This window comes from Dasypus novemcinctus, chromosome 11 (genome assembly GCF_030445035.2).
Source record: "Dasypus novemcinctus isolate mDasNov1 chromosome 11, mDasNov1.1.hap2, whole genome shotgun sequence".
Lineage (NCBI taxonomy): Eukaryota > Metazoa > Chordata > Mammalia > Cingulata > Dasypodidae > Dasypus > Dasypus novemcinctus.
Genome location: NC_080683.1, coordinates 11,820,531 through 11,844,283, shown reverse-complemented (window position 1 = coordinate 11,844,283; position 23,753 = coordinate 11,820,531). Strand labels below are relative to the sequence as shown.

General features: G+C 37.5%; 1 protein-coding gene across 1 annotated transcript in view; it reads left to right on the top strand.

Moving 5' to 3' along the window:
* The window catches only part of KIF6 (kinesin family member 6), a 484,487-nt gene that overhangs the window by 131,116 nt on the left and 329,618 nt on the right, over nt 1-23,753 (top strand). The window contains exon 6 of the mRNA XM_058306677.1: nt 23,362-23,491. Within this exon, the coding sequence (XP_058162660.1) occupies nt 23,362-23,491 (130 nt within the window). The remainder of the gene's footprint in view (nt 1-23,361; nt 23,492-23,753) is intronic.

Genomic DNA, 23,753 nt, shown 5'->3' with positions numbered 1-23,753 from the left:
TACCAGCTGAACCAGACAGCTCTCCGAATAACACCTGTTACATAGCTCCTCAAATATCACCATGGGAGGCTCTCTTAACATGCAGCCTGCTTGCTCTGTTTCCTTTTCTTTTGCATTCTAATAATTTCTACATCTCTGCTGTTACAGAAAATATTTGCCTATAAACTGCCTTATAAACTTTGTATATACAGTGCCAGGGCTCCAGGCTGAAGTCAATTGGTTTTTTTTCTCTTTCACAATGTTTCAGTACCCTCACCACTATCCAATACTGGAACTTTCCCTTCACTCCCCAAAAATGTCTTACAATTATTTTGTATTAACTCACCATTGCTGCTGCCCCCCACCCCTACTAATATGTACTCTACTTTATGTCTCTATGAGTTTGCATATTCGCTGATATTTTCTTTGTAGTTATCATAGGGCTTAAATATAACATCCTAAATTTATAACCATTTTGTTTGCTTCGAAACCAACTTAAATTCAATAATATACACATACTATGTTCCTATATCCCTCATTCCCCCCACCTTTATGGGGTTCTTGTTACAAATTACCTGTTTATACATTATGAGTCCAATGCCTTCGACTTACTACATTTTATGCATTTGTCTTTTAGGTCTTTTAGGAAATAAAAAGTATAGAGTTACAAATAAAAAATAAAATAATACTGGTATTTATATTTACCCATATAATTATTGTAACCGAAGATCTTTATTTCTTCATGTGGCTGCAGTCAATTGTCTAGAGTTCTTTCCTTTCAGCTTGCAGAACTCCCCTTAGCATTTCCCGTAGAGCCAGTGTAGTCATGACTAAGTCCTTCATCTTTTGTTTATCTGGGAATCTTAATCCTGCCTTCATTTTTGACAATTTTTCCACATATTGAATTCTTGGTTGGCATTTTTTTTACCTATCAGCACTTTAACTATGTTTTCCCACTGCACTTTTTTTTTTAAGATAGTGGGCTGGGGATTGAACTTGGGCCTCTTACACGGGAAACCAGTGCTCAACCACGGAGCCACACTGGCTCTCCTGAGTTGTTTTTCTGTTTGTTGTTTTGCTGTTGTTTTTAGGAGGCACTGGGGACCAAACCCGGACCTCCCATGTGGGAAGCAAGTGCTCAGCTGCTTGAGCCACATCTACTCCCCCCACTGCCTTTCATTTCCATTGTTTCTGATAAGAAATCGACACTTAATCTTAATTGAGGCTTCCTTGGATGTGACAGGGTGCTTCTCTCTTGTAGCTTTCAGAATTCTCTCTTTATCTTCGGCATTTGAAAGTTAGATTATAACATGATATGGTGCGGGTCTATTTGAGTTTGTCTTGTTTGGAGCTCATTGAGCATCTTGGATGTGCATATTCATATCTTTTGTTAAATTTGGAAAGTTTTACCCATTATTTCTTTCAATATTCCCTCTGCCCCTTTCTCTCTTTCATCTAATTCTGGGATTCCCACAGTATATATATTGGTATGCTTTATGGCATTCCACAAGTTCCTTAGGTTCTGTTCACTTTCCTCTATCCTTTTTCTTTTTGCTCCTCAGACTGGATGATCTCAATTTTTGTATCTTCAGGTTCTCTGATTTCTTCTTCTGCCACCTGTTGAACTCATTCCCCCCCAGGGAATTTTTAAACTTCTGTTACTGTGGTCTTTGATGTTGTTTGGTTCTTTTTCATAATTTCCATCTCTCTTTTCATATTCTCTTTGTGCTTATTTATTAAGTCCCTGATTTCTTTTTTTTTTTTTTTTCCATGTTTTCTTTTAGTTCTTTGAGTTTATATAGGACCATTTTTTAAAAAGTTTTTGTCTGGAATGTCTCAGCTCTGATCTTCCTCATTGATGGTTTCTAATGCTTTAATCTTCTACTTTGCCTGGATCATGGCTTCCTATTTCTCTGTTTTGTAATCTTTTGTTGAATCTTGGACATTCTGATATTTTTAATGTATTATTGCTAGAATTTAGACTCTGAGGTATCTGTTATTTAAGATTGTATCTAGCTAGTGTTATTACAGAGCTTTCTCTGAATGCCAGGAGCTAACAACAACAAAAAAGAAGACGAAGAGGAAAAAAATGAAAATGTCTTTCCCTCTTTCCAAGGCTTTGCAGATTGACCTTTGTGAGTCTTCTTCTTCAGAGCTTATCCATACATGAATTTAGAGACTAGCTCAAGGCCCAAGTATTCAAGGCCAAAATATAGGGGCTTCCCTGATTCCTTTCTGCATATGCCTCTTGTCTTGGGCATGCCCATTTGGACCAGGAATTTCACCATTTACATGGATAACAATATACTCATTTTCCTCACAGTCCTGGGCACTGCACTATATGTCCTACATTCTGCAGATACCTTGCGGTAGGCAGTCACTTGACTGTTTTCATACAATATTGTGTAGGACTTTGTGAACCGCCCTCTACATGCAGGGCAAATTCTAGTATAGCAAGGCCCTTAGGCTACCCACAAGGCCCTTAGGCCACCCACAGATAGATGGGGCCAGGTATGCATGCTCCCTACACAGGCACAGGGGTTAATCTGCTCTCTCTGGAACCAGGACTGAGAATCTGCCCTGGGTTCATGACCGGCTCCTTGCTGAGCCAGTCAGGAGGCGGGGGAGAAGCCAGCCAGGGTGCTGGGAGATTCTACTGTTTTTAAGTGGCCTTTTTCTTAATCTGGTGCTTGCCCTGTTACTGCAGTCCTTTAAACTGTTTTCAGGAGGCTTGAGAGAAATCTTTCTGCTAGTTTTGGCTGGTTATTCAAAGTTTCTGTGGTACCACTGAAGCTTCTTACTCTACCATCTTGATTGATGTGGGGCCCTCTTGGTTTTTTAAAATTTTGCTAGTCATTCATTGAGTAAAATGAGAAACATCTAATTTTAAAATCAAAAGTAATTGACCCCCAAATCAATGAAAATTAAATAGGTAACTGAATATTCCTATAACTATGAAGAATTGAATCCATAGTTTAAAAGCTCCCAGTAAAAGCAATCTCCAATTCCAGATGGTTTCACTGGAAAATGCCACCAAATATTTAAAGAATCAATACCAAAAGAAGATTAGGAAACAGGTCCCATGTTATGCTGCGAGGCCGGCATTATCCTGATGCCAAACCAGACAAAAATCAATCAATGTAGGGTCCAGTCAACTTAAGATGGGGCATAAAACACTTCAAGGTGCTGTTGCTCCATGGAATCTGTGAACAACTAGCAAAAACTGGCAGAGCCATCATCCTCAAAATTCTGGAAAACAATTAAAGGGGTGCAGTAGCTGCGTGAGCACCAAATCAAGAAAAAGCAACTTTAAAAAAAATGGTAAGAGAGGCTCCTGGCACCCATACTAGCCCCTCTCTGGTGCAGTATGTAACCAGCCTGTCCTCTCACTGTGGATTCTTGGCCCTGTTCTGGAGGGAACAAAGTAACCTCTATGTACATGCTATGGTGCCTTTATGTTAGTGCCAGTTTACCAAGTGGCATCCTGAAAAACTAACCAGGTCATTTCTGACTTGCCCCATAAGAACTTACCCTTCAAGCAGAAGCAGCATGAAGCTAAAGCAGTATAATAAACAATTAATGCAAAGTGTCCTGGAGCAAAGGATTACTTGCTTTAAGAAATAAATTAGAGCACGAATCAGGGGGAAATTCCATTTCATAGGGAATAGAGGGGGCATTCAAATTCCTGTAAACAGGGGAATTCCTAAAGCCATGAGTGAACATAAGCCCAGGACAAAGCACAGTCTCAGGAAAGAAAGAATACTCTGCACTTCACTTTTGCCTCAGGCTGATATTCTTGATAGGAAGACTAAACTCTGAAGGAGAGTTTATGCTTAAATGCATAATAATCAAGCTGTCACATGCCAAAAACAAGTAAAGAATTCTGAAAGCTGTAAGAAAAAAGTGTCCTGTTATCTATAAGGGAGTCCCTATGTGATTAAAGACTGATTTCTCATCAGAAATCATGGAGGCAAAAAGGCAGGGGGGCAAAATATTGAAAGCACTAAAAGAAGACAATTGCTAATCAAGAATTTTATATCTGACAAGACTTTCTTTCACAAATGAGAAGAGATTAAGACATTCCCATACAAAAAAAACCTCATGGAGTTTGTCAATACTAGACCTGCCCTTTGATCAATACTAAAGGGAGTTCTTCAGACTGATAGGAAAGGAAACTAGTCAGTGGATTCAAGTGGCATAAAAATTAAGGACCTCTAGTAAAAGTAACCATTTGAGTAATTATAAATGCCAGTATGTATTTTGGATATGTAATTCCACTTTTAATTTCCTACAGGTTCTAAAATGCAAACGCATGAAAAGTAATGATAAATATGGTTTTTGGATATACCATGTATAACCCATAATTTGTAACGCATACAACAAAAAGATGTGGGGCAGAGGGGTTTATAACAGAATTTGTATAGGCTATTGAAGTTAAGTTGGTGTCAAATTAGATGTGATTGTTATAGATTTAAGATGTTAAATTTAAGCCCCATGGTAACTACAAAGAAAATACCTGAAAAATATATACAGAAGGAAATAAAATGGGATGCAAAATGATTCACTACAAAACAACATAAGTATTATGAAAGTAGGCATTAATGGAAGAATTTAATGTAAAAAACAGGGACAAAATTTACAAAGACAAAATAGCAAAATGATAACAGAATGTTCTGCATTATCAGTAGTTACTTTAAATGTAAATGGATTAAACTCTCTGGCAAGCATGACCCAACTCTATGCTGTTTACAACAGACTCATTTTAAATTCAAAGACACAAGTAGGTTGAGCATGAAAGGATGGAAAAATATACACCATTCAAATAGTGACCAAATAGATCTGGAGTAGTTATACGAATATCAGATAAAATAAACATTAAGTCAAAAATGGTTATGAGGGACAAAGAAGTTCACTATATACTGTTATCAGTCAATTCAACAAGAAGACATTACAAGTATAAATATATATACATCTAAGAGCAGAGCCCCAAAATGAATGAAACAAGTACTGACAATTTCTAAGGAATAAATTGATGGTTCTACGTTAACAGTAGGAGACATCAATGTACCACTTTCAACAATGGGTTGAATATCTGGATAGAATATTAATAAGAAAACAGAAGACTCGAATGATACTATAACCCAACTAGATCTAACAGATGTATATAGAACACCCAAAAGCAGCAGAGTACGCATTCTTCTCTAGTGCATATGGATCATTCTCCAGGATAGATTATATGTTATGTCACAAAACAAGCCTTAATAAATACAAAAGTATTGAAATCATACAATGTGTCTTCTCCTACCATATGGGATGAAGCTAGAAATCAATAGCACAGAGAGAAATGGAAAATTCACAAATATGTGGAAACGAAACAACACACTTTGAAGCACCAATGGGTCAAAAAAGAAACCACATGAGAAATTATAATATATTTCCAGGCAGATAAAAACAAAAGCAGGGAAGCAGATTTGGCTCAACTTATAGAGCCCTGGGAGGTCCAGGGTTCAAACCCAGGGCCACCTGGCCTGTGTGGTAAGCTGGCCCATGTGCTGTATATTCCTGAAAAATTCTGAAAAGTCTACAACAAATCTTCTAGACCTAATAAATTCAGCAAAGTGGCAGGATATAAGATAAACATGCAAAAAAAAAGAGATAAACATGCAAAAATCAGTAGTGTTTCTATACATTAGTTTGAACAATCTGAAAAATTAAGAAAAAATCCATTTACAATATCAACTAAAAGAATCAAATATCTAGGAATAAATTTAACAAAGGATGTAAAGGACTTATACATGGAAAACTACAAAGCATTGCTAAGAAGAAATCGAAGAAGACTTAAATAATTAGAAGGATTTTCTATTTTCATAGATTGGAAAACATTATCTTGTTAAGATATCATTTCTACCCAAAGTGATTCATAAATTCAATGCAATCTTAACAAAATTCCAACACCCTCCTTACAGAAATGAAAAAGTCAGTTATCAAATGTATATTGAAGGTAAACAGCTAAAATAAAAAATAAACTCTCAGGCCTATGTTCAATTGATTTTGGACAAGGTTGCCAAGTCTCAGTGGGGGAAAAAAAGAGTCTCTTCAACAAATACACTGGGAAAAGTAGATATGCATATGTAAAACAATAAAGGTCTATCCTACCTCACATCACATACCAAAATTAAGTTGCTAAAATACCTGAATATAAGTACCCAAACTTTAAAACTCCTAGAAGAAAACATAGAGAAACATCATAAGATCCTTGTGTTAAGTAATGGATTTTTAGACTACTCCAAAAGCACTAGCCACAAAAGAAAAAAAAAAATAGATAAATAAGGCCTCATCAAAATTAAAAACTTTTTGTGCGTGTAAGGACTTAACCATGAAAATAAAAAGACATCTACAGAAAGGAAGGAAATATTTGAGACCACATATCCTATAAGGGTTTAATGTCAATAATATATAAGGACATCCTACAACTGGACAACAAAGAGAGAAATAACCAAATTTTAAAATGGACAAAGGACTTTAATAGATATTTCTCCAAAGATATACAAATGACCAATAAGCACATGAAAAGATACACAACTTCATCAGCCACTAGGGAAATGCAAATCAAAGCAACAATCAGCTATCATTTCATACCCACTAGAATGGCTACTATTTAAAAGAAATGACGTATTGGAGAGGATGTTCAGAAATAGGAACATTTGCTCACTGCTGGTGGGAATGTAGCTAATGGTTCAGCTGCTGGGGAAAACAGTTTGGTAATTCCACATTAAGTATAGATTTACCATATGATCCAGAAATCCCACTTCTTGGTATATACCCTAAAGAATTGAAAGCAGGGACTTGAACAGATATTTGCATACTGATGTTCATAGTGGCATTATTCGCAATTGCCTAAAGATAGAAGCTACCTAAGTGTTCAAAAATAGATGAATGGATAATCAGATTGTGGTGTATAAACACAATGGAATGTTATTCAGCCTTAAAAGGAATGTAGTTCTGACATATGTGATAACATAGATGAATCTTGAAGACATTATGTTGAGTGAAATAATCAAGACACAAAAGGAAAAATATTTTATGAAATAATTAGAATAAGTAAATTCATAGAGTCAGAAACTAGAATACATGTTACCAGGGAGCTGGGTGGGGATAGGGAATGAGGACTTACTGCTTAATTGATATAGTTTGGTGTGATGGAAATGTTTGGTAATGTATCATGATAATAGCAGCAGGAATATTGTGAATGTAATTAGCACCACTGAATCATATACTTGAATGTGGTTAAAAGGGGACATTTTAGGTTGTATATATGTTACTAGAATAAAATTTTTTAAAAACCTTAGGACTGTACAACACAGACAGTGAACTGTAGTGTAATCATGGACTATAGTTAATAGTATAATTATAATAATATTGTTTCATTGATTGTAACAAAGTTACCACACTAATGCAAATTGTTAAAAATAGTGAAAATTATGTGTATAAGGGAACTATGTATTTTCTGCATGATTTTTCTGCAAACCTACAATTTCTCAAAAAAAAAGATATAAATAATTTTTAAAGAATCAATCAATGTAATCCACCATATCAACAGGTTAAAAAATTAAAATATGATAATATTAATTGATGGAGAAAAAGTATTTGACACCCATTCATGGTAAAAATTCTCAGTAAGTTAGGAATAGAGGGGAGCCACCTCAACTTGGTTAGGAACACAAAAAAAAAATCCTACCACTAACTTCATACTTAATGATAAAAGACAATGTTTTCCCCATAAGATCAGGAACAAGGTAAGGATATCCACTCTCTGTACTCTTACACAATGCAAAACTGTATTAAGGCAATAAAAGTAAATAAAAAGTATTCATATTGGAAAAGAAGAAATAAAACTCTCCTATTTGTTGACAACTTCAATGTTTATATAGAATATCCTGGAATCTTTTTTTTTTTTAAAGATTTATTTCCTTTATTTCTCTCCTGCCCCCAATCCCCTCCCCCCGCCCCCCCCCAGCCCGGGCCGTCTGTTCTTTCTCTGTGTCTATTTGCTGTGCGCTCCTCTCTGTCCGCCTCTGTTGTTGTCAGTGGCAGGGGAACCTGTGTTTCTTTCTGCTGCGCCATCCCTCTGTGTCAGCTCTCCGTGTGTGTGACGCCACTCCTGGGCAGGCCGAACTCCCTTTCACACTGGGCAGCTCTCCTTAGGAGGCGCACCCCCTGCGTGTGGGGCTCCCCTACGCTGGGACATCCCTGCATGGCAGGGCACTCCCTGCGCGCATCAGCACCGCGCGTGGGCCAGCTCCACACGGGTCAAGGAGGTCTGGGGTTTGAACCGCGGACCTCCCATGTGGTAGATGGATGCTCCAACCGCTGGGGCGAGTCTCCTTCCCTCCTGGAATCTTAAAAGTACACACACTCTTAGAGCTAATAAGTAAATTGCACAAGGTCTCAGGATACAAGTTCAACACACAGAACTCAATCGTGTTTATGTATGCTAACACTGAACATGTGGAAACAAAATGAAAATATAAAACCATTTAAAATTGCTCTAAAGAAAATCAAATTCTTCGGTATAGGTTGACAAAATATATGAAGAATCAGTATTCTGAAAATTATAAAATGCTGATGAAAGAAATAACATAAAACTTTAATAAATGGACAGACATACCATGCCCTGGATTGAATGAGTCAAGATATATAAAGATTTCAGTTCTTCCCAAATTGATCTATAAGTTTAATGCAGTTGTATGGAATTCCCGGCGAGGTGTTTTTATAGACTTAGACATGCTTATTCTAAAGTTTCTGTGGAAGGGCACAGGTCCTAGATTAATAAAGCAATACTGGCAAAGAAAATGTTATGGAAGGAATCTGAGTCCTAGTGTACATCTACAGTAATTAAGACAGTGGTGTGGCAGAAGAATAGAACAATAGATCAGTAGAACAGAATAGAAAACCTAGAAATAGACCCACACAAATATACCCAACTGATTTTTTTTCACAAAGCTGCAAAAGCAATTCTATGGAGGAAGGATAGCCTTTCTAACAGATGGTGCTGAAGCAATTGGACATCCATAGGCCAAAAATAAACAAATAAATAACCTTAACATAAACCTCATACCCATACAACAACTAACCGAAAATGAATCACAGGTTTAAATGTATAACATTGGTATAAAAATATTAGAAAAAATGAGAAAATATTTAGGATCTGTAGCTTAGCAAAGGTGTCTTAGGCTTGACACCAAAAGTATGACCCATGGGGGAAAAATAATAAATTGACTTCATCAAAATCAAAACCTGCTCTGTTAAAGAGACTCCTAACAGAATCGGAAGACAAGCCACAGACAAGAAGAAAATATTGGCAAAGCACAAATCTGATAAAGGACTTTCATCCCTAAAATGCAAAGAACTATTAAAATTCAATAATAATAAAACAAACAACTCATTTTTTTTTTTAAATGGGTAAAAAACTATGAACAGAAATCTCACCAAAGCAGATACAATGTAACTAAGAATGTAAATATAAAAGATTCTCCTCATCAGTTATCATTTTGGAATTGCAAATTAAAACTATGAGATACCACCAATCATCTATTGGAATGACTAACATCCAAAACGTTATACTAAAAGGTGGTGGGAATATGGAGTAGTAGAAATTCTCATTCATTGAGGACATGAATGCAAAATAGTACGGCCTCTTTGGAAGACAATGTGGCAGTCTTCTTACAAAGCTGAACATAGGCTTACTACCATCTTCTTACAAAGCTGAACGTAGTCTTACCATACAATCCAGCAATTGCATTATGAGGTATTTAACTGAATAATTTGAAAACCTTTGTTCACACAATAACCTGCACGCAAATGTTTTTAGCAACTAACTCATAATTCCCCCAAACTGGAAGAAACCAAGATGTTAGATGTTCTTAAGTAGCTGAACAGATAAACAATATAGTACATCCAGTCAGTGGAATATTATTCAACAATTAAAATAAATGAGCTATCAAAACCATGAAAAGATACAGAAAAGACATGGAAGAACCTTAATTGCCTATCGTTAAGTGAAAGAAATCAGTGTGAAAGGGCTACATATTGCATGAAGCCAAATATATGACATTCTGGAGAATACAAAACTATAGAGATAGTGAAAAGTTTAGTAGTTTCTGGGATTCAGGGGAAGGAAGAATGAATAGGTGATGCACAGAGTATTTTTAAGGTTGTAAAATTACTCTGTGTGATACTCTAAACCCATAAAACTGTACAGCCCAAATAGTGAACCTTAATATATCAAATTTAAAAAAATAATTTTGAAGGTTGGGTGAGCCCATGAAGGAATGCAGACTGTGACAAGGGAGTGTAACTGTATTACAAAAGAGACAGCCTCACTGCTGGGTTGGGGGGGAATGGTGTTGACCTAAAAATCCTTGGAAGTGAGTGGAACTTGTAAGAATAAAAGCAAAAGGAACTACACTGAAGTACAGTACTTGAATTGATAAAGTTGTCTTCCATGGGCATATAGGTTAACAATTCTGTTACTGCTTTATGTGTTTACTGGACTGAAACAATTATGTAAATGAATGGAAGATGGTAGCAGCCAAGTTTCTCATTGTTGGAGTGAGAGTTTATAGATAAGCAAGGGTAATAGATTAGAGCTGGAGATACCGGCATGAAATTGTGTTTAGCTTAATATAGATACATATGTTTACATAAAAATATTTGTAGGTATATGTATATTCATGAGTTAGTATAAACTCATATTTTTTTGCTCTGTCAGCTAAAAGGCCAGAACAAACAACACCGCAGTAGCAAAAAGCACACCTAATGTCCAGATCTTGATTTCTTATATGTATCATTTTTCAATAAAAAGAACCATGGCTTCTTGGAGAAATAGCTAATTCTAGGACCAGTGCAAGAAGTATACAAGATAAGCCTGGAGCATCTTGTAAATTCAGGAAATAAGGAAGTGCTATAAACAAAACAAACACATTGATGGCGGTATGCCAATGGAGCACAGGAGCCAACAGAAAGGGCTCCCAATGGCCAAAAGCTAGAACAATTTGAGCAACAAAATAAATAAAGTAGGGAGGTGGAAGTGGCTCAAGTGGTTGGGCTTCCATCTACCATATGGGAAGACCCAGGTTTGATCCCTAGGGCCTCCTGGTAAAGGCATGCCGAGGTGAGGAGCCAGGCCCGTGTGGCTCGCGGTGAGCCAGTGCCTGCACAGTGACCTGCATGGCGAGCCAGGCCCACTTGGTGAGCTATGCAGCAAGATGATGATGCAACAAAAAGATGAAGGGGAAAGTCAAGGCGAGACACAGCAGAAACCAGGAACTAAGGTGGTGCAAGTGACAGGGAACCTGTCTCTGCATTGGAGGTTCCCAGGATCGAATCCTGGTGAATCCTAGAGTAGAAAATGAGAAGAGAAGACAAAAAGAGAAATAGGCACAGAAGATCACACAGCAAATGGACACAGACGGCAAAAACAGCAGGGTGGGAGGGAGGGGAAGAAAAATAAAGTAGTATTGGATTATAACCCAAAGTATAAAATAAAAATCCATGAATAAGTTATTTATATAAAAATTTAAAAAGAGTAACTTTACGGTGGAGAAACGTGTCAAATACCACCTCAGCCAGGTAACCAAATCCAGCATCCATAGTCATAAATCATGCTGACAGTATGTATATTTGATATGATATGATGAAAATGGCCCTTTACCTCAGTGGTCTTCTTCTCAATAACTCAAAACTCCAGTCTTATCAGTAGGGAAACATCTGATAAATTCCAGTAGTAGAATTTGACCAGTAGTGCTTGACCAGAACTCCTCAAAACTGCTGACGTCACCAAAAATAAGGTAAATCTGAGAAACTGCCACAGCCAAAGGGAGCCTAAAGAGACTCAATGACTGAATATAATGTTATGTCCTAGATGGGATCCTGGAGCATAAAATGAGCATTAAATAAAAACTAAAAAGATCTGAATAAACTATGGACTTTAATAATAATGCATCAACATTGGTTCATTAATTGTAACAAATGTATTATGCTAATGTGTGAACTAATGATAACAGAAACTGGGTCAGAGTATATGGGAACTTCGTACTATTTGCTCAGATTTTTTGTATATCTAAAACTGTTCTAAAAACAAAGTCTATTAAAAAGAAAAGAAAAAAGAAAAACTACAGAATGAGAGAAAACATTTGCAAATATCCAACAAAGTACTAGTATCTAGTATATATAAAGAACTCTCAACAGTAAAGCAAAAAACAAGCAAACACAACAATCCATTAGAAAATGGGCAAAAGACATGAACAGCCATTTTAATGAAAAGTACAGCATATAAGCTGTATAAAAGATGTTCACCATCACTAGCTATTTAGGAAATAGACACTAAAACCACAAAGTGAATAAAAAGTTTTTAAAGTGGCAACACCAAATACTGGTAAGAATGCAAAGAAACTGGATCATTCATTGCTGGTAAAAATGTAAAATGATACAGGCACTCTGGAAAACAGTTTGGCACTTTCTTGTAAAACCGAACATGCAATTAGCATTTGAACCAGCAATTGTATTCTCGGGCATTTGTCTCAGAGAAATGAAAATTTGTGTTCACACAAAAACTGTAGATGAAAGTTCATAGAAGCTTTATTTGTAGTATTACAAAACTGGAAACAGATCAGGTATCCTTCAACAGCTAAATGACTAAATAAACAGTGGTGCATCCATGACATGGAATACTGTTCAGCAATAAAAGGGAACACACTTTTAATACATGCAACAACTTGGATAAATCTCCAGGACATTATGCTGAGTGGAATAAAAGCTGATCCCGTGCTATATGACTCCCTTTGTGTAACATTCTTGATTTTGTGTAACAAAATTATAGAAATGGAGAACAGATAAATGGTTGACAAAGGTTAGGGAAAGGAGTGGTAGCAGGGGGTGGAGTAGCTATACAGGGAAACATGAGGAATGCTGGTGCTGATGGAACACTTCTGGATCCTGACTGTGGTGCAGAGATACGAAACTACCCATTAGCTAAAATTGCGTAGAACTAAATGCACACAAACATACAAATCATAAGGAAAAACTACATAATATTAGTGGAGTTTATCTACACTAATGTCCTGGTTATGATATTTTAATATTGTTTTTCAAGATGTTACCATTGGAGGAAACTGGGTAAAAGGTACATAGGATATCCTGGTATTATTCCTCACAACTGCATGTGAATCTATAATATCTCAGAATATTAGAAAAACATAATTGGTTATATATTTATATAGATATACATATTCATATACACACATATGTGTATTAAATCTTTTCTGTATTTAGTAATTTAAAATGAAAATGGAACTTTTTAAAACTCCTTATGTCACACGCTATAAAGGGAATATAGTTAGACTCTAAGTAGTCTTATGGAGTGAAATACTATAACTGTTGGCCTTAGCCATAGGGAAAATAGTCACCTACTTTTGTATAATCTTAGTAGTACTAAACAGGGGAGCATATTCCACTTAAGGTTCAAAAGATTGTCATAATTATTACTGTAAAAAGGAGTCAGTGAGCTTCAGCATGCAGTATTGAAATCTTGGCTGAGTTTGTTTTTTAAATAATTTGTCCCCAAAGGGGGAAGAAGTTGGCAGATGTTAAATTTAATTCACCAATTTTTTAATGCCTACTATATATAAAACACTCCTAAGTGTATGAGAGTTGCAAAAAAAATGATTAATGCATAGCCCCTGCCCTCATGACTGGCAATCTAGTTGTATGAGTTCATTCATATATTCAACAAGCATTTATTGAGACCCAACTCTCTTCTAGACACTGTGCTGGGCAGCAAGTTTACTGACATAGTTCCTGCCTTCATGGAACTCATAGTAGAGTTGATAAAAACCAGTACAAAATAGTATTAGATAGAATATGAAAAATGTAAGAGAGACACAAAGAATGACAAGGGCTCTAAGAAGAAAGAAAACACATCAGGACAGGGTATCAGGCAAAAATTCACAGGAAAGGCACGTGAAATAGTTCTTGAGGGAGGGGTTGGACTTGGGGCAGTAGAACAGGACATTTGTGTGGAAACAAAGGCAGTTGGAGCAGTGGAACGTGACATTCATGTGGACACAAAGGCAGGGAAGAAAGCTAAGTGACAGCTAAGTGGAACCCAGTAAGGTGGTAGTTGAGAACATTAAGACTAGAAAGATATTAATGCAAAGATTTGGCAGGCAAGGTGTAGCCTGTGGAGATTTTTACTTAAGCAGGATTGGAACTTCCATTTAGGAAAAAAAATCTGTCAATATTGTCCTAGGAATGGAACGTGAGGAGACTGGATTCAGAGACACTAGAGTATTGTAGGAAATTATTAGGTCCATTTAGGAGGCAGTGGGAGTCAAAAGAAGGGGGGAACATGGGAGGCACCATAATCCAGTGGTTTGAAACTTAGCTATGTATAAGAATCACTTGGAATACTTGTTAAAAGTACAGATTCCTGCCCCCTCCCCCACATTCAAATATGTTTTAGTAAGCATCCCAGGTGACTTTGATGCAAATAGTCTGTACTGCCTTAATCCCTTCTTTTATCCACCTACGAAAGAGGTCTTTTCAGGAACACCAGGAAAATCTCTCCAAAGAGGGTAGTCAGCCAATATTCACTGAGCACCTATTGAGTGCCAGTCTTTAAAAGTTGGAGACTTTATATATATTATCTCATTTAAAAACATGGTTATTTAATTCATACTTTACAAATGATAAAACTGAGATTCACATAGGTTGCATGCCCTTTCCCCAAGATTCCATGTTTGCTAAGAGAGAGAACTAGGGTTATGACTGAAAAAAGTTGGCAGTGCTGCCAAGGTGGGGGCATGCTGAGCCAGCCTGGAGAGGACATATGGGGATAAGCTTTTAGATCAAAGTGAGTGAGGTGAAGAGTTTCCATCAGATGGCTAGAGGGGCCATCTGGACCACGTGATCTGGGTCACAAATAGCATGTTGATTTTCCTGCTCTGAACATTCATAGCAGTTACCTTATGTATGGTTTAGCAGTTAATGGTAAGTGACCTGTGTTTTCAGATCGAATTATAGGGTAGTTGAGGACATTTTACAGGATGAAATTTAGTTATTGTGAACTAGAGACAAGATTGATTCTTTCTATTCAGGCTAGCAATCACCAACATGTAATGTATATAATGGGGAAATTAGCAAAGGGTACTAGTGTAAGAGGGACAGTAATAAGCACATTTTGTGATGCAAAAAATATTACTGTTTGAAAATCATGCCAGTGGTAATGTCCTATAAGCAATAAGAAAGTGGATAATAAGTCATGTGTATTAGTCAACCAAAGGGTGCTGAGGCAAAATACCAGAACTCTGTTGGCTTTTATAAAGGGTGTGTATTTGGGGTAGAAGCTTTCAGTCACAAGGCCCTAAAGATTCCAACTCAAGAAAGTACCACAGGAGGTCCTTTCTCACCCAAAGTCATTGTCCACTTGTTAGAGCAAAATGGTGGGCGATGTCTGCCAGGGTTCAGGCCTCCTTCTTCCTCTTAAGGCTCCATGGCCCCAGCTTCTTTCAGTCTCAGCTGTAGGCTAGTATAAGTCTTATCTCTCTCCCTGGGGCTCATTTCTCTCCAGGCTCAGCTGCTCAGTTCTCTTCACAAGGTCAGCTCTCGGCTATCCAGCTCATCTCTCTTCCTGGGGCCTCTGCCATGTGTAATGCGCTGTCTTTCTTCCTCTGTGTCCTTCTTCTCTGTGCGTTTACTTCTGTGTGAGTGTCTGTTTTATCCCCAAGGGGGCAGGGACTTGACAGTGAGTCTCACTCCAATGATATGTTTGGATCAGTGCCTTAACCGTAACATAATTTAATCAGGCATCTCGGCTGAATCTAATACAATCAAAGAGTTATCACACCAGAGGAACTGGCCAGTTTACAAACATAATCTATATTTCTTTTTGGAATTAATAAATAATGTCAAACTGCTACACCATGGGTAGATAAATTAGATTTCGGAGCCATTTGTATGATAGTATATTTAAAATGATATTGTTTGGGGATGGTTACATTACTATAGTACAGGAAGGTAATCTTATCAAGTTATTAGCAACTTGTGCTAAACTTAATCATATTTGGGTATAATTTTGGAAAGAAAGGAAAATAGAAATGAAGGAATCATTTCATATATTGTCTATATGCTAGGGAAATAATTAAATCACTGTGAGAGTGAGAGAGAGAGAGAGAGAGAGAGAGAGAGAGAACTATCTATGAGAAAACTGTTGGTTCTCCTACCCATAAATCATGAACAATTCTCATTTGGGTTTTAACATTTCCGTAGCAGTGGCCAACAGCTTCTAGTTCTCTGCCTTGAGTTGTTCCGGTGGTGTCTGTTTTAATAGCATATTGAAGCACAAGCACAGTAAGAAGTAGAAGCTTCTTGAAAGCATGCAAAGACATTTCCACATTGCCACCTTGCATCCTTGAGCACTGTTTGATAAATTATATTAAATAATTTAGTCTATTTCTCATTTCAGTTTTTCTCCTTTTTAGACAGGGAATAAGTCACATACAGGTTGCCGGCACCTCTGAAATGGCAGGCTTATAGTTATAGAATAACTTTAGGGTGCTAGTTAAATTATTTGAGAAATCAAACTTATCAGAGTTCAAGTCTAATAATATTATAATTTTGCAATATAGGTAAATTATAAATTGTAATGATGCTAATATTTAGAAGGGAATATTAATAATTGAAATGAAATTAATATGGATAATGAAACAAAAATTCATTACAAGAATCACTCAGAATATTTTGCAGCTCTGAATTTAGACTTGCCCTTTTTCTGATAAAGAACTTTATTGGGGGAAGCGGATTTGGCTCAACTGATGAGAAGTCCAGGGTTCAAACCCAGGGCCTCCTGACCCGTGTGGTGAGCTGGTCCACATGCAGTGCTGATGCATGCAAGGAGTGCCGTGCCACACAGGGGTGTCCCCCGCGTAGGGGAGCCCCACATGCAAGAAGTGCGCCTTGTAAGGAGAGGTGCCCTGTGCAAAAAAAGCGCAGCCTGCCAAAGAGTGGCACTGCACACATGGAGAGCTGACACAGCAAGATGACACAAGAAGAAGAGACACAGATTCCCTGTGCCACTGACAGGGTTGCAGGCAGACACAGAAAAACACACAGCGAATGGACAAAGAGAGCAGACAATGGTGGGGGGAGGGGAAGAAGTGGAGAGAAATAAATTTAAAAAATAAAAAATTAAAAAAAAAGAACTTTATATGTTAATATACTGCATTCCTTTTTTCTTTAAAGTTAGATACCAGTGTTCTTAGTAGGTCCTATTAATTAACAATTTCTAAAATGTCATGTGATCAGCTATATTCTTAGTTATTGGTAAAAAGACATAATATTTGGTAAAAGTAGAAGGAAAAATATTTTTGTGAAGTTACTCAAGTTTTCCAGCTCATAATGATATAAATGGGAAAATATAATTTACTTTTAGTCCTTTCTTCCTAGATCAACACCAATACAAACATGTATCGCAGGTTTCTAACTTTCTCAAGTGACAGGTTCCAACTGTTTTGTATTTTATAAGAGTGTAAACCGTTTAGAAGGTTTCAATGGAAAGAAAATCTGCCTTTAAATTATTTCAATGCAGGAAAAAGGGCAGTCACCATACATATTCCTCCTAACAATTTATGTCTCTCCTCAAATTGTTATCATGAAGAGCTTCAGTCCCTATGGTGAGAATGTGTATTGGGGTAAAAATGAAATGGGTTGATAACTAATGAGCTAGAAAATTTCCTCTTTATTGAAATAAATAGTATTTACAACATGTGAAAAATTTCCAGTTATTTAGAAGAACCTGGCGGAACACTTCCCATTCTGATGAGGCCTGCCCACTGCTGATGCTGCCCTAAATCAAGATAACTAGACAGAGCTGTCTCTGGTCTGTATGGCACCTTCACGTGAATTATTAAGAGGCACCCCTGCCATCTGTTGGAAAATTGTTGTAATGTGCTGATTTGTTAGAAGATGCCTTACTGCCCTCTGACAGACATTTGTCATATAAATATACAAATCTCTGATGTGAGTGGAACCCCCTTGGGCATGATGCCATTGTGCAGCCTGCACAATCATATGGGACATTTGTAAGCAGACAAAAATTAGAAATCACTATGGCAACACTTGTCTAAAACACGAAAAGGAGAAACCATATTCACTGCAGCAGCTCCTGGAGAGTTCCTGTCCAGCAAGTTGGTGGTGGTAGAATATTGTAGAGGTAGGGTGTGGGGTGGGGAGGGCTTTCTCATTGATGGGAGTTCTGATATAAAGGAAAAAGTTCCGTTACTGAGGACAAGTACTCAGCTATGGCTCTTTATATATCTTCCACTCTGTAAGAAAGAGCCTACAAATTCCAACTCCTTAGCCAAATGGAAAAGATTCTCTGTTTACAGAGAAAACACAAAGCTTGCCTCTTCCCCGTCATTAAGCAGGCCGGGTAGACTTAGCAGAACTTTTCCACTTAGGTGTCCAAGTTAAGGCTATCAGTGACTTTTTGCTTGAAATCTAAACATTTTAGAAACATTTTGTAGGGAAAACTATTCACAGGCCCTTTCAAAAGGAATCAAATAAATAGTTTGGAGGATTTCCATCTTGGAATTAGGATGTTTATTTAAGAAACTCTAATAAAGCCCTCTTTCAAGCTACAGAAAATTATACCCAGAACCAAGTGGAGGACTAAGGATTCAGGAAGGAGCTATTGATTTGCAGAAAGGGGTGGGGAGTGGAGAGAAGAGCCGGAGAGGGAAGCTACTTAATGCAGAAACGTTTGCTTATGGTCCATATTTCCTTCAACTTTGTAAAACCATTTCATCGGCAAAAGAGTTTAAAAACATCCTCACCCCCCAAGGCAAGAGGGTAGCATCCAGGACCTGGCTGAGGCTGGGCGAGGGAGTGGGTGGGGCCAACACATGACTGCAAGGCTAGTGCAAAAGGGATTTTCACTGAGGGCAGGCAGGGCAGGCAGGGAAAGTCCAAAGCCGCATACCCAAGGGATTAGGCAGAAACCAGGCAAGGATCTGAGTAAAAGAACTGGCAAGAGAGACCCTGATTGGAGAGGGAAGTTTGTGCCACAGAAGATTCCAGAAGGAAGCCTTTTAAAATACCCACCAGATGAACCCTAAGCAGAGGGCAAGCCATAAAAGAAGCTAAACTAGTTTGGACACCAACCTGCCTTTTCATTTATTTTTCAAAACCTTCCATGGGCAAAAAATCAGAAAACTGTAAGGGAAACACAGTAACAGAAGAGTCTGAAAAATGCATTGGGATGAGTTACAAAAACCAGCAGACAAACTAGGGGCATGGGCAGATTGAATTTTTTTTTTAAAGCATGGGTATTATTTATTTTGGACAAGCACCTGGAAGTAGATATAGAAGTGTAATAGTTCTGAAATAGCCACACTGAAGATCAAAGGTGCTGAATGATTTAGAAGAAAAGCATAGCTTAGCCAAACACTGTTGATAATGTTTAACAAACAAGGTCGCCCTTATGCTTCTACTTGCTCTATGCATACATAATCCTAAATCAGTGACCCATTTAAGTTATCTAATAAAAAAGCACTCAGCATTCCATATTTGCCTATTGCTGCATTTTCTATTTCAGAAAGTAATGGGGAGAAATCTTACCATCTCTTAAATTTTTTGATATGACAGTGATAAAAACTCTATGGATGTTTAGGCAGATCCATAATTCTCAGCTGAGCATTAGTTATTATTGTGGTTAATGTGTGGCATAGTTGACCCACTAGCTACATGTTCAGAGAGATAGAAAAGAAATCTACAGGACATGCTTTTTAAAATGCACAGTAACCTTGCTGTAGTAGTCAGCCAAAGGGATGCTAATGCAAAATACCAGAAATCGGTTTTTTTTTTTAAGGGTATTTATTATGGGTAGGAGGTTACAGATACCAGGACATAAAGCATAAGTTACTTCCCTCACCAAAGTCCATTTTCACTTGTTGGAGCAAGATGGCTGCCGATGTCTGCGAGGGTTCAGGCTTTCTGGGTTCCTCTCTTCCTAGATCTTGCTTCTCTCTGGGCTCAGGGTTCCTCTCTTCCTAGGGCTTGCTTCTCTTTCCTCTGTGTGCCTACTTCCCAGAATTCCAGTTTAAGACTTCAGTATCAAACTCCAACATTAAAACCCCAGGTCTTTTATCTGTGAGTCCCCACCCACTAAGGGGCTGGGACCCAATGCCCTAGTGGCACAAGAGGTTTACCTGATTACTTAATCAAGTAAACTTCTGAATCCAATATAATCTAATATGCCCAGAGGAAAAGGCCAGTTTACAAACATAATCTAATATTTCTTTTTGGAATTCATCAGACTGCTACACTTGCCTATTAGTAGATGTGGCCTGTAAGTGTTTAGACTACAACTAATAAGATGAATACCTTGCCCCTTTGGGGACAAAATGGAGCTGTGGTGGAAGGTAAAGATAAAGAAACCAGACACGTCCTCCCCATACTTCTACCTTATGGAGTTATTAAAATGAAGGCAGTGGCTCTCAACCTCAGTTGTACATTAGAATGACCTGGAGTTTTAAAAAACTGATGCCCAGATCACAGCGCAGACCAATCAGATCAAATCCTCTTTGGGGTGGGACCTAGGCACCAGTGTTTGGGGTTTTGTTTTTTAAACCTTTGGGGTTTCTATGTGTAGCCAAGGTGAGAATGTCTGGGTTGACGAAAGGATGCAGGTGCTTACCATATATTTGGGCCCAGCCAGTGTGAGCATGCTCTTTGCATCCTTCCTTGCTACCCCATTTCTCCCTTTTCTGACCTGGTGCAAGAGTAAGGCTGTTTCTTCCTTGGTCTTACAATATGTGTCACAGCTGAATTTTCCTCAGACTTGGAAAATTCGTTTTTGACTTCATGTTGAAAAGACAGCACTCTCTTCTTTTCTCACTTTTAAGATGCCCTCTCATTATGTATTTCATGCCAATATTACTTAACTTCTTTCACCTTTAGGCCCCAGAATTAGTGGATTTAGGAAGAAATTTGACTCCTATGTTCCTGGGATTTGAATTCAGCCAAACCTTCAATTCTTGAGCACTTTAGAAGGATCAGGGTTAAAGGAATAAAGTTTAAGAAATAAAGGAGGTTCCTAAAATAGAATACAACTCATCCATTTCAGTTAAAAATGCCTTCATATTTTCCAAACATTTTTGAACTCCTTAAGCATTTTTAATAAGCTCAATTATGAGTCTTGCTGAAAAATAAATAAATTATGCTTGTTTTCATTAAGGGAAAAGATCTTTTTCCATCTTAACTAGTATTGTTGAAGGAGACAAAAAGGAGTCCAAAACTTGGCAAAGGAGTACATTATTAGTGACATATTGGTCACAGATGTGCTGGTAGACTTACATTTTCTTACTGCAATTGGTATTTTAAATGCCCACAAATTACATATGAAATTTCAGATAACCTCCTTATAAGAGGATGGATGAAAAAAGTATATGATATTCCGAAAAGCTTCATTTTTAAGGTATTCTAAATATGTTTTCATAAATAGACAAGTGACACATATCCATTTGCTAGTTATACTTTTAAGTATTACTTGATGATGTCAGCCTTTACTTATTGCCATCAGTTACAGATGTTTTAAGCAAGTGAAGTACCTGGAGATACTCTTTGGAGATACTGGTGAATTGTAAGATCCTCTTTCTTAAAAATTCTTTAAGAAAATCAGCTCACTTCTTTAGAGCAGGGGTTCTTAAGGAGTCAATGAGCTTGATTTGAAATTAAAAAAAAAAATTCTTATGGAGCATGCTGGTGCTGGTGTGATATATTTGTTAAATAATACATAGGATAGTGTGGATGTAGTAAGGGGTCTGTGGTTTTCACCTGACTGGCAAAGAGGTCTGTGGAACAAAAGAGGTTAAGAACCCCTGCTCTAGAGATAAAAGGAATTCTAGGAACCTTATGGTTTGAACCTGTTGACCTTTGAAGCAGAGCATGAGGCTCTGGGCCAAGTTTTATTCATCGCAGAAAGCCCTAAAAGTACTTTAAGGAGAGTACTGACAAGGAAGCTCTGGAAATAGGGTTAAGATTCACCTGGGAGGAAATGGAGTTAGCACCAGGATTCCCATTAAGGCAGCTGTAATAGATGAACGTATTTCCAGATCCAGGGCTCTGACTGTAAGGATGGAAGGGAAGAAAAATGTATGTTGTAGAAGAAAAAGGATCAAGACAATACATTTGATAGACATATAAATAATAATGACAAACTAAAATTTTATTATAAGACTTCTTAGGATTTTTTTATTCACTTGATTGAGAATAACGCCTAGAGGGATAATAGATGCCTTTATTTTTCATCATGCTGAAGTTACTGAAGAACTAACCAGTATGAAGTGTCATATAAATTGAAAGTGATAGGACACTGAACAAAAGGAAAAAAATTAGTGCATTGCCTTTGTGAAAAAACTGAAATATGACACAGAAGAAATGATACAGTCTAGTTTCCTGATATGTAAGTAGAAGGTTGTTATCTATTTGCGTTTTTAATTCAATAAGAATACACACTTTAAGACAATTTAGTGGGGGAACTGGTGTGGCTCAGTGGTTGAGCACTGTCCTCCCGCATACTAGGTCCCGGGTTCAAGCCCCAGTCCTGTACCTAAAAAAAAAAAATTCTGGCTTAGAAAGCGGATTTGGCTCAACTGATAGGGCGTCCGCCTACCACGTGGGAGGTCCAGGGTTCAAACCTAGGGCCTTCTGACCCATGTGGTAAGCTGGCCCCCGTGCAGTGCTGATAAGTGCAAGGAGTGCCGTGCCACCCAGGGGTGTCTCCCGTGTAGGGGAACCCCATGCGCAAGGAGTGTGCCCTGTAAGGAGAGCCACCCTGCACGAAAAAAGTGCAACCCGCCCAGGAGTGGCACCACACACACAGAGCTGGTACAGCAAGATGATGCAACAAAAAGAGACACAGATTCCTGGTGCTGCTGACAAGAATACAAGTGGACACAGAAAAACACACAGCAAATGCACATGGAGAGCAGACAACTGCGGGGGCGGGGGAAGGGGAAATAAATAAATAAATAATAAATCTTAAAAAAAAAAAGACAATTCAGTGATCTGTTGATTATAAAGACAAGTGGTTTAAAGTTAGGAGCATGTAATATAATATTTAGCCCCAAAACCATTTAGTAGTACTATCAAGGGAATGTCAATGTTTGAAACTAATCCAGGGTTAATTGGCATCTTGTGTATTATTTGATTTTATATGTTCAAGATGTCAAACATATAGCTTTTAAAAAAATAAAGTTATAGGAAGGACCTCAAGTTCTTTAATCTCAAAAGTACCTTGTTTTTTCTTGCTTCCTTTATCCCTAGCAAAGTGACAATATTGGAGGACCCTGATCAGAACATTCACCTGAAAAACCTGTCTCTTCATCAGGCAACCACAGAGGAAGAAGCTCTGAATCTGCTCTTCTTAGGAGACACCAATAGAATGATTGCAGAGGTAATAAACTTTCTCTGCAAGTTGTTTTCCATATTATAAGAAATAATAGAATTTAAGAGGGAGAAACAACCTTAAAAATAATCACACCTAAATACCATGTTACAGATAAGAAAACTTAAATCCAGAGAAATAAAGAGATTTTCACAAGGTCACCCAGCTAGTTAATGAGCAGGAAGTAAAATCTAGACCTCTGGAATCTTAACCCCTTGCTTTTTCTACTTTGCTATATTGTCTTCCTTTTATTTTTCATTTTTATGTAAGT